General features: G+C 52.8%; 1 protein-coding gene across 1 annotated transcript in view; it reads left to right on the forward strand.

Moving 5' to 3' along the window:
• Nucleotides 1–13,870, forward strand: part of PTPN21 (protein tyrosine phosphatase non-receptor type 21) — a 93,798-nt gene that overhangs the window by 70,298 nt on the left and 9,630 nt on the right. Inside the window, exon 13 of the mRNA XM_056134022.1 lies at nt 4,343–5,781. Coding sequence (XP_055989997.1) covers nt 4,343–5,781 — 1,439 coding nt within the window. The remainder of the gene's footprint in view (nt 1–4,342; nt 5,782–13,870) is intronic.

The following is a 13,870-nucleotide window of genomic DNA, read 5'->3' on the forward strand; positions in this document are numbered from 1 at the left end:
TGGCAGTGCTAGGGGGGTTCATCTGTAGTGTCAGAGACTGGACTAGGGTGGGCTGCATCCAAGGCAAGCTCCTGAAGCCCTGTACTATCTCTCCTGCCCCTGATCTTACGTGGTATTTATTATTTAAGGGAGTGGGTGTGGACGACACCTAATAATGCTTAGCATTTACTCTTGGCTCTGTGTTCAGGGGTCCCTTCTCGTTTTGGGGATCAAACTGGGTTTGCTTCAGGAAGGCAAGTTTATTTGTTTGGGGTCATACCCACCAATACTCAGGGCTTCTGACTCTGTGTTCAGGGATCACTCCTGGTGGGCTTGGGGAACCCTATGGGGTGGGAAATTGAACCTGGGTTAGCCGCGTGCAAGATAAGCCCTACCTGCTGGACTACCGCTCCAGCCCTCACTTCCACAGAAGCTTAGACTCTTAACCATGAAGGAAGAGACTAACATGCAAATACCTGAAATCCAAACAGTGTGTGATTGTTCTGATGAGTCAAAGCAAACTGTGGCCGTTGGTTGCTGTGAGACCAACCAAACCCATTTCTCAGGAAAAGAAGATTGAATCAAGCATTCTTAGTTTTGGGGTCGGTAGCTCCGGAGCAGAGCTCCAGGGACCACTCCCTGTAGTACTTGGCCGGCTGGGCCCAGGGATTAGATGCTCCGGCCCTGAGCCATTTCCCCAGCCCTCTGCATCACGCTAGGCGGGTGCATGAGTGGGTGTGGGCGTTGCTTCTGCCTGCCAGTTGCCTTTTCCTCTTGTTCCTGCTACTCTAGCCCGGCATTCAAGCATTCTGGGGTCAAAGAGATAGTGCAGTGGTGAGGGCACTTGCCTTGCTTGCGGCTAACTCGGGTTCAATCCCAGGTATCCCATATGGACCGCTAAGCCATTCTAGGAGTAATCTCTGATTGCCGAAGCAGGAGTAATCCCTGCATAATTAACGCTGGGTATTGGCACTCTGCTGAAAAGAAAAAACAAACACCTCAAATTCAAGCATGCTCTCAAAATAAAAAAATGGTTTCAGGGGGCTGGAGCAATAGCACAGCGGGTAGGGCATTTGCCTTGCGTGCTTCTGACCTGGGTTCGATTCCCAGCATCCCATATGGTCCCCCAAGCACCGCCAGGAGTAATTCCTGAGTGCAGAGCCAGGAGTAACCCCTGAGCATTGCTGGATGTGACCCAAAAAGCAATAAATAAATAAATAAATAAAATAATTAAAAAAATGGCTTCAGGCCCTGCTCTGCACTCATTGCTAGTGCCCAGGCTTGTCAGAGACTTTGTCCCTCTCTGGGCAGCTTCCTGGTGTTTTGTTTTGTTTTGTTTTTTCCTTAAATTTTTATTAGTGAAACACCATGAGGTACAGTTGTAGACTGACAAATTTTGGTGCTTGGGTTTCATTTATACAATGACCGAGTACCCATCCCTCCACCAGTGCCCATTCTCCACCACCATGGATCCCAGTATCCCTCCCACTCCCCATCCCCCCCATCCCACCCTACCTCTGTGGCAGGGCATTCCCTTTTGTTTTCTCTCTCCTTTTGAGTGCTGTGGTTTGCAAAAGAGACATTGAGTAGCAATCATGTTCAGTCTAAAGTCTACTCTCATCACACATCTCCCATCCTGAGAGGAACCTCCCAACACCCTTTATTTGGTGCTCCCTTCTCTCTCTGAGCTGCCTTTTCCCCTAGCTACCCACAGTCCACATTTCGGCTGGAATGACCAGCAAATCTGCATTTTCTACCCGCCATCAACCCTGATTCCAATACCCCCCTTTTCTTTGGATGGTCAGGGGAGCCATTGCAGAGTCTCTGGCACGTGCCCGTGCCCAGTGAGCAGGGCCAGTAGCCGGAAGCTGTTGTGCCCCACAGTTCCCAGCGGGAGGGGCTGCTTCCCTCATCTCCATGCTGTAGTCCTCTTTTGCTTACGGATTCTAAGCTTCAGGAAGTTGTTCTCCACCTCCCCTCCTCAACCTTTGTTTGTTTTGGGGGGCTATACGCCCTGGTGCTCAGGCTTAGTCGTCCTGACTCTGCTCAGGGGTTCTCTCCTGGCGGTGCTTAGGGACCATCTGCGATGCCAAGGGTTGAACCAGAGTTGACCATGTGCACGGCAAGTACCTGAACCTACCCTTGGACTGTCTCTCTAGCCCATGAGGTGATTTTTTTTTCCCGCTTTTTGGGTCATACCCAGCGATCCTCAGGGATTACTCCTGGCTCTGCACTCAGGAATTACTCCTGGCGGTGCTCAGGGGACCATATGGGATGCTGGGAATCAAAACCAGGTTGGCTGCATGCAAGGCAGATGCCCTATGCGCTGTGCTATCTCTTCAGCCCACCATGAGGTGTTTTTTTTTTTTCCCCTCCGTGGTAGCCTGGCTTCTCCCTCAGTTCTTGGCCCGACCTTTACCCACATGGATAGTTTTATTTTTTAAATTTTTTAAATTTTTTGCTTTTTCGGTCACACCCAGCGATGCTCAGGGGTTATTCCTGGCTCTGCACTCAGGAATTACTCCTGGCAGTACTTGGGGAACCATATGGGATGCTGGGGATCAAACCCAGGTTGACCATGTGCAAGGCAAATGCCCTACCTGCTATGCTATCGCTCCGGCCCTGCTCACATGGATAGTTTTAGAGGGTGAGTACAATGGGCAGATGCGTTGTCCTGTAGCCAGAAGGATGGAACAGAGATTCAGGGGTGGCCCCAGTGTGTGAGAAGGATCCTAGTGAGTGAGTCTGAGACTTGCAGATATGCAGAGGACAACAGTGAGGCAGTGGAGTTTGCCCTGGGGCCATTTTCAAATGAATGCCTTTCCCAGGTCACCTTCTTGCGAAGGGCCTGACCCCAGCTTCTCTCTGCTGTGTCAGAAGTCAGGCCCACGAGAGATGGGGTTTCTGGTCAACCTTAGGTTGGGCTGCAGAAACATACCCCTTTTCAAGCCCCCACCTGAAAGTCTCTGACAAGAAGACTAAGCTCTGGATTGTGCTTGCTGAGGAGCCCAGTGCAGGGGTGCTCATCTGTGCCTTCTTGCCTTGCGAACCCCTGCAAAACTGTGCCGCTGCGGGGCTGGACCCAGAGGTGTGGGGACCTATGAAACTCTCTCCCTTCTCTTTTCTAGAAGCACCGCAGCAAACGACCTGCACTCATATTTTGGGGGGTGGTGCTTGGCTTAGCACCTATGGCCACGTCCCAGGGAGAGAGCACACAGGCCGAGTGGCCTTGGGCATTGTCTGCCCGCAGCTTCCCAGGAGTTCTGGAAGCCGTTCTGTGTTTCTAGTAGAATATAATTTTTTACCCCTCTTTTTTTGTCTTTTTGGAAATGATACAATATTTTATGAAATAGTGGCACTTGCTTTTTGGTTGGTTTGTTTGAGCAGCCACCAGTACTCAGGGGCTACTCCTAGTCCATTGCTCTGGGGTCACTTCTGTAGTTGCTCAGGGGCCCTGAGGTATGCACCCGACGGTCCTGTAGTTGCAGTTGGAATAGTTTGGCGCTGGGTGCCAGGTCTTCAATGCCAGTCTTGGTGGGCAGAGCCCTTCCACTCCTGGGACAGTGGAGTCTAGACTCTCGATCAGGATGTTCTGCCCACATTGCAGAGTCCAGCCATAGCTGCTCATTTCAGCCTGGATTCTTAGAAGCTATATCAAAAATGGCATCAGTATGCAGGAATGAACAAGATTGGGCTGAAATATTGGTTTTCTTTTTCTTTTTCTTTTTTTTTTTAAATCCTTTGGGCTGGAGCAATAGCACAGCGGTAGGGTGTTTGCCTTGTGCCTAGCCAGCCCGGCCGAGCCAGGTTCGATTCCTCTACCCCTCTCAGAGAGCCCAACAAGCTACCGAGGTATCTCGCCTGCGATATATTCAATATGCCAAACACAGTAACAACAAGTCTCAAAAAAAATGGAGACGTTACTGGGCCCACTCGAGCAAATCGATGAACAATAGGAGGACAGTTTGGACCAGAGCGATATAAAGTGGGTAGGGCACTTGCCTTGCACGCAGCTGACCTGGGTCTGCTTCCCAGCATCTCATATGGTCCCCCAGATTCTCCAGGGGTGGTCCCTAAAGTGCAGAGCCCCGAGCACCTCTGAGTGTGGCCCTGAAACGAAAAAAAAAATCCCTGGGTGCGGAGAGATATTACAGCAGTTAAGGGCACTGGCCTTGCACTGACCACAATTCGCTCCCCAGCATCCATGCAGTGTGGTTCCCCAGCACCGTCAGGAGAGATTCCTGATTGGCAGAGCATCGCTAGGCGGGGGGCTCCAAAATAAAACAAACCAAAGCAACCCCCCCACCCCCCACCCCCCACCCCAGAACCTTCGAGCGCCTTCACAAGCCCTCGTGTTTTGCAGACAACCTCTTCGTGGCCAGCCAGAACGGCTACTACTGCCACTCGCAGACCAGCCTGGACCGAGCACAGCTGGACCTGAGTGGCCGCATCCGCAACGGCAGCGTCTACAGCGCGCACAGCACCAGCTCGCTGAACAACGCGCAGGCCTACCTGCAGCCCTCGCCCATGTCCTCGAACCCCAGCATCACAGGCAGCGACGTGATGCGGCCCGACTACGTGCCGTCGCACCGGCACAGCGCGCTCATCCCGCCGTCCTACCGGCCCACGCCCGACTACGACACGGTGATGAAGCAGCTGCAGCGCGCCGCGGGGCCCGAGCCGCGCCACAGCCACTCGCTGCGGAACCTCAACATCGGCAGCTCCTACGCCTACAGCCGGCCCGACGCGGCGCTCGTCTACAGCCAGCCCGAGATCCGCGAGCGCGCGCCGCTGGCCTCGCCGCCCGGCGCGGCGGCGCACGGCCCCTTCCCGCTCAGCTACAGCTTCCACAGCCCCTGCCCGTACCCGTACCCGGCCGAGCGGCGGCCCGTGGTGGGCGCGGTGAGCGTGCCCGAGCTCACCAACGTGCAGCTGCAGGCGCAGGAGTCGCCGGCCGCCGCCAACATCCTCAAGACGCACGTGTACCGGCCGCCGCCGCCCTACCCGGCGCCGCGGCCGGCCAACAGCACGCCCGACCTGTCGCGCCACCTGTACAGCAGCAGCAGCAACCCGGACCTCATCACGCGCCGCGTGCACCACTCGGTGCAGACCTTCCAGGAGGCCAGCCTGCCCGTGGCGCACTCGCTGCAGGAGGTGAGCGAGCCGCTGACGGCCGCGCGCCACGCGCAGCTGCAGAAGCGCAACAGCATCGAGGTGGCCGGGCTGGCGCACGGGCTGGACGGGCTGCGGCTCAAGGAGCGCACCATGTCCGCCTCGGCGGCCGACGTGGCCCCGCGGGCGGCCACCACCGTCGCCGCCGCTGCGGGCTCCCAGCCCTGCCTGGCCGCCAACGCTGCAGCTGCCGCTGCTGCCGCTGCAGCCGCAGCCGCAGCCGCAGCTGCAGCCACCGACGACCTGCGCTACGGGCACAAGAAGTCGCTCTCCGATGCCACCATGCTCATCCACAGCAGCGAGGAGGAGGAGGACTTCGAGGAGGACACCCGGGCCCGCCTGGCCCCTGGGTCCCCGCACAGCCCTTACCCGCCGGACCTGCAGCCCGGCTATGCCGCCGCCGCTGCTGCGGGCCCCCTGCACATCCTGGAGCCCAAGGGCCACGTGCTGGAGCAACGGGGCAGGGCCCTGGCGGGGGATGCCCCGCGGCTGCTGACGCCGTCCATGTCCGAGTCGGACCTCACCACATCGGGCAGGTACCGCGCACGGAGGGACTCGCTGAAGAAGAGGCCCGTGTCCGATCTCCTGTCCGGGAAGAAGAACGTGGTGGAGGGACTCCCGCCTCTGGGGGTAAGCGGGCAGCCAGCCGAGAGGGGCGCACCCCACCCCCGTCAGCCCGCCTGCCCTCCCCGCCCATCTCTTTGGAACGCTTGACCTTTGTTGTTTCTTGGTGATTTTCTTGGTTTTGGTATCATTGGGGGGCACTGCTACTACTAGGCAGTGCCTAAAGGCTGCTTCTGGTAGGTGGTGGGGGTCTGGGCTGTGCCAGGGACTTTGGGGGGCTCCCTGGTCTGTGTTCTCATTTCCGCCCAGGCTTTGAGTGTGTGTGTGTGTGTGTGTGTGTGTGTGTGTGTTCCATTGCCTCTCCTCTCCTGCTCAAGGCTTACTGCTGCCTCTGAGCTCAGGGATCACTCCTGCTGGTTTAGGGTACCATCTGTGGTGCTGATGAGGTTGAACCCAGGGCTGATTCGGGGGAGGCAGGTGTCTTACTTGCAGAACTCTTCTCTCTGGCCCTCCAGCCTCTTTTTCTTCTACCTTGAACTTTTTTGGGTTTGTTCATGGTTTTGTTTACGGTTTCCCACATTCCCCAGGTGCTCAGGACTTATTCGTGGCTCTGTGCTCAAGGAGCACTCCTGCAGGCTCCAGGGACCATATGGGATGCCAGGGATCAGACCTGGGGTGGCTGTCTCTAGGACAAGTGCCCTGCCCATTGCACTATCACTCAGGCCTTTACCTTGAATTTAAAAATAATCTCTCTGGGAGTGATAGTTCAGTAGGTAGGCCGTTTGCCTTGCACATGGCCGACCCAAGTTAAATCCCCAACATCCAATCTGGTCCCTTGAGCACTGCCAGAAGTGATTCCTGAGCACAGAGTATCCCCTGAGCGTAATTGGGTGTGGCCTCACAAGACAAAACAGACCAAAAAAAACCACTCTCTTCCTCCCCAACCGCAGCACACATATATGCTTGCGCTCTTTCTGCTCACCTGGGGGTACTTGGATTTGATGCTTTTTGAGGTAGCACTGTAGCACTGAACTGTCCTCCCGTTGTTCTTCGACTTGTTCGAGCGGGCCCCAGTAAGGTCTCCATTGTGAGACTTGTTGTTACTGTTTTTGGCATAGGGGATATGCCACGGGGAGCTTGCCAGGCTCTGCCGTGACTTTTCGAGGTGAAGGTCATAAATCGAAGTGTTGGTGGTTTTGCTGGAATGTCCGTGAGAGGATGTGGATTGGACACTGTGGGTTCAGTTGGTCATACGGGAAAGAATGGAAACTGTGTTTTAGCAGTGCAGAGTCTGGGCGATGGAGGTGACAGTTTCATGGCAGGGGCTGATTGCTTCCTGTGGCCCCCCGCCTCCATACTGGGCTGCTTCACAGCCTTTGAGAGGCTCCTGCATGGAACCTTAGATGGAGCAAGGGATGGAGCCCAGGGCCCTCACCCACACAGGGCAAGTGCCCTGCGGTGAGTGCCATCCCAGGCCCCTTTCTGAACACTTTCTCAAAGGTCAGAATACATGTGGCAGGGGCCAGAGTGATAGCACAGCGGGCAGGGCATTTGCCTTGCATGCAGCTGACCTGGGTTTGATACCCGGTATCCCATATGGTGCCCCGAGCACTGCCAGGAGTAATTCCTGAGTGCAGAGCCAGGAGTAATCCCTGAGCATCACCATGTGTGGCCCAAAGAGCAAAAATAAATAAATAAATAAATAAAAGTACATGTGGCAAAGGCTCGATCACTCCTGCTATAATCTTCAAGGGCTGGAGAGTGATTTTGTTTTTGTTTTGCTTTTTTGCATCATACCCAGCGATGCACAGGAGTTACTGCTGGCGGTGCTCAGGGATGCTGGGAATCGAACCCAGGTTGGCCACTTGCAAGGCAAACGCCCTCCCCACTGTGCTATCGCTCCAGCCCCTGGAGAGTCATTTTGGAGTTGGGCAAGGAGGCTGTCGAGGATGAAGTGCGTTTAGAACCTTGTTGCTTTAGGAACGGTCACAGAAGGGCGAGAAAGAGAGAGAGAGAGAGCGAGCAAGAGCGCACGAGCGAGAGCGAGCGCACGAGCGAGAGCGAGCGCACATGCGCCCAGGAGTGAAGGCCAACCCAGGTTGCATCCCTGGCCCGCATATGGTTCCCCAAACACCACCAGGAGAGGCTCCTGATCACAGAGCCAGGAATAAGTCCCGAGTCCACCCCCAAAACCAGCCAACTTACCAACAATACAAAAAGGAGGGACAGTAATTCAGCATTTCTCAGCTCTTGGAAGGAGATTAAAAGAGCACGGCCCCCTCTTGAGCTGCCAATCTCGGGTGTGGCTTCTGCCCCTCTACCAGGGCCACTCTACAACGGGCCATTGTGAGGCTCTGGGCTGGAAATAGACGTGGAGATATTAAGTAACATTCCCCAGGACACAGCGGAGTTTAAAATCCCTATTTATCTCTAACCTGTTCTCTCTCTCTGTCTTTTTTTTTAAAAAATTATTTTTATTAGTGAAACACCATGTGGTACAGTTGTAGACTTACGATTTTTTGTGCTTGGGTTTTAGTTATACAATGATTGAGTACCCATCCCTCCACCTCCAGTGCTTCCAGTATCCCTCACACCCCCCCAATCCCCACCATCCCCCCATCTCACCCTGCCTCTGTGGTAGGGCATTCCCTTTTGTTTTCTCTCTCCTTTTGGGTGCTATGGTTTGTAAAAGAGGCATTGAGTGGCAATCAGGTTCATTCTATCGTCTACTTTCAGCATGCATCTCCTATCCTGGGAGGATCCTCCCAACATCGTTTACTTAGTGCTCCCTTCTCTATTGGAGCTGCCTTTTCCCCTAGCATGTGTGGCTGGCTTCCAAGCCATAGAGTGAAACTCCTGGTACTTATCTCGGCTATTCTTGGGTGTCTAACCTATTCTCTTATGTTTCTCTGCACTCTTCTGCAGTTCCACATGTTTTGTTAAGTAGTAATGGCTTGTCCTCCAAGACTTTCTCTTCTCTCTCTTCCCCCTGGTAAAGGTAAAGGTAAAGGCCCTCCCGTTGATCGTCGATTTGCTCGAGCGGGCCCAGTAACGTCTCCATTGGAGACTTTGTTGTTACTGTGTCTGGCATATCGAATACTCTCGGTAGCTTGCCGGGCTCTCCGAGAGGGGCGGAGGAATCGAACTCGGGTCGGCCATGTTGGCCGCGTGTAAGGCGAACGCCCTACCCGCTGTGCTATCGCTCCAGCCCTGAAACTGGTTATTTATTTGCCTTCCCCCCCCCCCCCCCCTTCTTTGTTGCTGGGGGACACATTCAGCTGTGCTCAGAGTTTGCTCCTGGTTCTGCACTCAGGGATTCCTCTTGGGGAGGTTCTGGAGACTATAGAGGTTGCCAGGCTAGAACCTGGGTCGGTCCCATGCAAGGCAAGCAAGCAAGCAAGTGCCCTATCTACTGGATGATCGCTCTGACCCACGCTGAAACGTCCTGGCTCTCCAAGCTGGGGTCAGGCATTCTGGGCTCTGTCATTTCAGCACATCTGCTCTTTGCTCTCTTGCTGCACCGCCCAGGCCTCCACACCCAGTGCCCTGCACTCTGGCTGAGCCGAAGCAAGTGATTAGCCTATCTCTTCAGTCTCCCAGTTACTCTCGGTGACTGGCTGCCAGGTCTCCTTCTCCCGACTCTGCAGTCTGCATGCTCAGACTTGAGGGCTGCTCACAAATACAGTTCTAGTTCTAGTCTAGTCGATACCCCAAGATGCTCTGAACACCTGCAGTCAGCAAGGAGAAGCTCATAATACTATTCACAGGAGCGATGCAGTAGATAACTGCATATCGATGTGAACTTCTCACCAGAGTGCCATGGATTTTCTGTTTTTCAAACAAGTTAGTACAGTCTTTATTTTTCTTCCCTTCCTTTTTCTCTGTTGCTGTTATTATGATGGGGGATTGCACACACACTTTATTTTTTCAGATGTATTTATTATATTTTAAGTAATAGCACAGTGGTAGGGCCGAGCCGGGTTCGATTCTTCCACCCCTCTTGGAGAGCCTGGCAAGCTACCGAGAGTATCTTGCCCGCACAGCAAAGCCTGGCAAGCTCCCCATGACGTATTCAATATGCCAAACACAGTAACAACAAGTCTCACAATGGAGACGTTACTGGGCCCGCTCGCGCAAATCGATGAACAATGGGAGGACAGTGCTACAGTGCTATTTTGTTAATGAATTTATTTATTTATTTATTTTGCTTTTTGGATCACACCTGGGGATGCACAGGGGTTCCTCCTGGCTCATGCACCCAGGAATCACTCCTGGCGGTGCTCAGGGGACCATATGGGATGCTGGGAATTGAACCCGGGTCTGCCGTGTGCAAGGCAAACACCCTACCCTCTGTGCTATCACTCCAGCCCCATGAATTTATTTTTTAATTTCATTTTTATAAAGTTGTTCACAATAATTTATTACATTCAATATTACAGCACCAATCCCACTACCATTATTTCCATTTTTTCCATTATTTTCAGCTACCACCCACCCAGTCTTGACCCAATAGCAGGCCCTAAATTATTTTTTATTGCTTGTCATGAATAATCCACTAAAAATGATCCCAAAAAGTTTCCTTCGAGGGCAGTGTGTGAAGATTGTTACACCTCACCATTAAGCCCGTGTACAAGAGATTGCTAACATGCTGTTATAGGGGGAGCCTGGCACGCACACTTTAATTGTGCTCCCACATCTGTGCAGTTGTAGTGCTTGCTAGGGATCACACTCTTAGTTGCCTGTACATATCTTGGTAGACTCAGAAATTGCTTGTGGTGTGCAGGATGGCAGACAGCATGTCTGCTGGGCCGGAGGAGCAGGGGTCCTACGATTGTGTTTGGTGCATACAGGAGGCCCTGGGGACTGAACTCATGACCTCGTGGTTGCAAAGCAAGCACTTCAGCCAATTGAGCCATCAGCTGTCTCCTGGTTCTCTTTTAATGAGCTTTGGATATGTACTCTTTTTTTTTTCTTTTTGGGTCACACCGGTGTTGCACAGGAGTTACTCTTGGCTCTGCACTCAGGAATTACTCTTGGCGGGTGCTTGGGGGACAATATGGGATGCTGGGAATCGAACCCAGGTTGGCCTCGGACAGGCAAACACCCTATCCCCTGTGCTATCGCTCCAGCCCCTGTTTTTTTTTTTTTTTCTTCTGTGAAAAAACATCATTAGTCTCTCACCTGGCGAGGCCGGTGTCTCAGGCCAGCTATGATGGCAGGCTGGGCCAAGGCTCACGGTGGTCAGCGTTCACACTGAGGCCAGGACCTGGACGTCTGTCCACCTCCACCTGAGTTCCGGAGCCCGCCCAACATAGTTCAGGCTCTCCTCATTTCTGCAAGAGCGGCCCTTCCTTGTTATGCATGACCTGAATATTTCCCCCAGTGGTGTTTGTTTTCTGGGTCGTCTAGTACTCAAGCTTATTGTTCCCTTATGTATGTTTTCGTTTTGTTACGTTTGGGAATACATCAGCAGGTTGTGTTCATGGGTCACTCCTGGCAGCCACAGCGACTATAGGGTGGGGATTGAACCCAGATTGGCCATTGGCCATTGGCCATGTGCAAGGCAAGCGCGCTACCCACTGTACAATCCTCAGGTCCCTGGTCCCCTCTGTTTGATGTGTTTATTTGTTGGCAGTACGGGGAATTGAACCCAGGCCTCACACCTGGGAGATGAGCCCTCTGCTACTGATCCACATCATCAGGCTGTTTTGTTTGACGGGAACCCAACTGCTTCTTCATCTTCATCTCAGTCTGAGGGTTTTGTTTAGTGTTTGTGTGTTTTGGGGCCACACCCTCCAGTTTGCAGGGTTTACTCTTGGCTCTACACTCAGAAACCACTCCTGGCGCTGCTTGGAGGACCATGTGAGATGCCAGGGATTGAACTGGGTTAGCCGTGTGCAAGGCAAACGTCCTCCCCACCATACTAGAGCTCTGGCCCTCAGCCTGAGGATTTTGATCACTTTGGCTCTCTCAAAACCCACTCACTGAGCTACAGACACTCGCAGTGTTAATAAGACGCTCTGGCTGGATTTCGCTTTTGCTCCACTTTTCACGTAGAGGACTCTTCTTCCACAAGAAGGCAGGTGGCAGTTGTGGCCAAGGAGTTGAAAAGGGTCCTACGTCTCCCCTTGCCCTCTATTAGCTCTCTGCCCAGTTCTTGAAATTCTTGAAGTTCTTGAAATCAGGAACTCCGCCAACCCATTGTAAAATAGTTTACCAGCACACTTTTTGCCTTCTGTATGGGTTGGGACCAGGCATTTTATTTTTATTTCTTGGTTTGGGGACCACCGATGAACTGTGCCCCTTCTCTGTCTTCTCTGTTCATAGGCTGTTGCCCTCCCTCAGGCCCCCTGTGGCCCTGTTTTCTGCTCCACCCACGAGTATGCATAAAAAATGCTTCTTAAATCATCTGATACAGCATAACCAGTTTCAGTGAGGACGCTAATTGGAAGTATGCTTTAACCTCTCAGTTCTCATTTGGAAATGAAGAGGGACCCAGAGAGCTTGGGGGGGCTGGCTAATGCGAGCCCATATGGGATGCATGGAAAATGCTCAGCCAATCACCTGTTACTGGGTTATTGCATCATACATTGGGGTTAATGATCTCCGAGAACCCCTGGGAGACTTGGAGCCTTCCAGGTAACAGAGGTGGCCAGTATCTCCGATTCAGGTTCTGGAGGCTTGGTTCCTAAGGAAGACAGCAAGACAGGTTCGCTGATAAGCCAGAGGCTTCACAGCTCCCCGCCCAGCCCCCGAGACCGGATTAGAAAGATTTCTCTTGATCTTGTGTGGTGAGTTTCGCATAACCCGCTGCACCTTTCAAACCTTGTTCCTGGGCTCTGAGGCCAGTGGAGGCTGGATGACTTTGCCGAAGATGCTGGTGTTAGAGCTGACCTCGCCCCCTATTAGCTGCCCTTCTGTGCTGGGGCTTTAAAATCATCCTGGCAGAGGAAAACCGAAAGCACCACCCCACCCCAGCCCCCAACTCCCAGCGGCTACACTTCTGGAAGCTGCTGGGCAGTGGATGCCACATCGTGGTGGACATTGACCATGGTGGGGAATTTTTTTTTCTTTTTTTAGTGAAACACCATGAGGTACAGTTGTAGACTTACAATTTTTGTGCTTGGGTTTCACTTATACATTGATTGAGTACCCATCCCTCCACCAGTGACCATTTTCCACCACCACGGGTCCCAGTATGCCTCCCACCCCCTATCCCCCCCATGGAGCAAACCTCCTGGTACTAATCTTGGCCACTCTTGGGTGTTAGTCTCCTATTTTGTTACTTTATGTTCCCCAGATGAATGCAATCTTTCTATGTCTATCCCTCTCTTTTTGACTCATTTCGCTTAACATGATACTTTCCATGTAGTATGGTGGGGATTTTGGACCCTGAAAGTTCTTGAAATCAGGAGCCCAACCTGTCAGCCCATTGTAAAATGTTTACTAGCACACTTCCTGCCTTCTGTTAGGGTTAGGACCCAGACATTTACTTTTCATTCTTGGTGTGGGGGCCCGTTCCCTGCAGTACTCAGATCTTACTTCTGGCTCTATGCTCATGGATCATTCCTGTCGGTGTTCCGGGGAACCATGGATTGCCGGGTATTGAACCCGGGTCAGCTGCGTACAAGGCAAGCTCCCTATTCCCCTGTGCTGTCAGTACACCACACCTGTGGTCCTTTTAGCCTCCTTTAGCCCTAGAGACATTTTAGTCTTAGCAGGAACCTTCCCGAGGATGTGTCTCTGTTTCACGCCTCCCCACCCCTTGCCCCTCCTCGTTCAGTAGAGCTGCTGTAAAGCTCATTTTAGTCATGAGACAGATCCAGGAAAGCTGCTTGTCACCTTGGGTGACTGTCCTTACAGGGGTTATAGCTTCCATGGGGATGTAGACCATCTAAAGGAGATTTATGCTTTCATCGGCTCGTTTTCCCTCGAGAAATGCTTCATTGGCTTTCAGGAGGCAGTGTTCTGTGGATGCCCACTCTTAGAGCCTGTCTTCCAGTGTCCTGGTGGAGATTTCAGCCCCACTATTTGAATTTTTAAAAAATTTTATAAATTAGTTCACAGTATTGGATTGCATTTGATATTCAAACACCAATCCCACCACCATTGTACCTTCCCACTACCATATTTTGGGTGTTTCCATCCTGAACCC

Source organism: Sorex fumeus, unplaced genomic scaffold, assembly GCF_029834395.1.
Source record: "Sorex fumeus unplaced genomic scaffold, SorFum_2.1 ptg000098l, whole genome shotgun sequence".
Classification (NCBI taxonomy): domain Eukaryota; kingdom Metazoa; phylum Chordata; class Mammalia; order Eulipotyphla; family Soricidae; genus Sorex; species Sorex fumeus.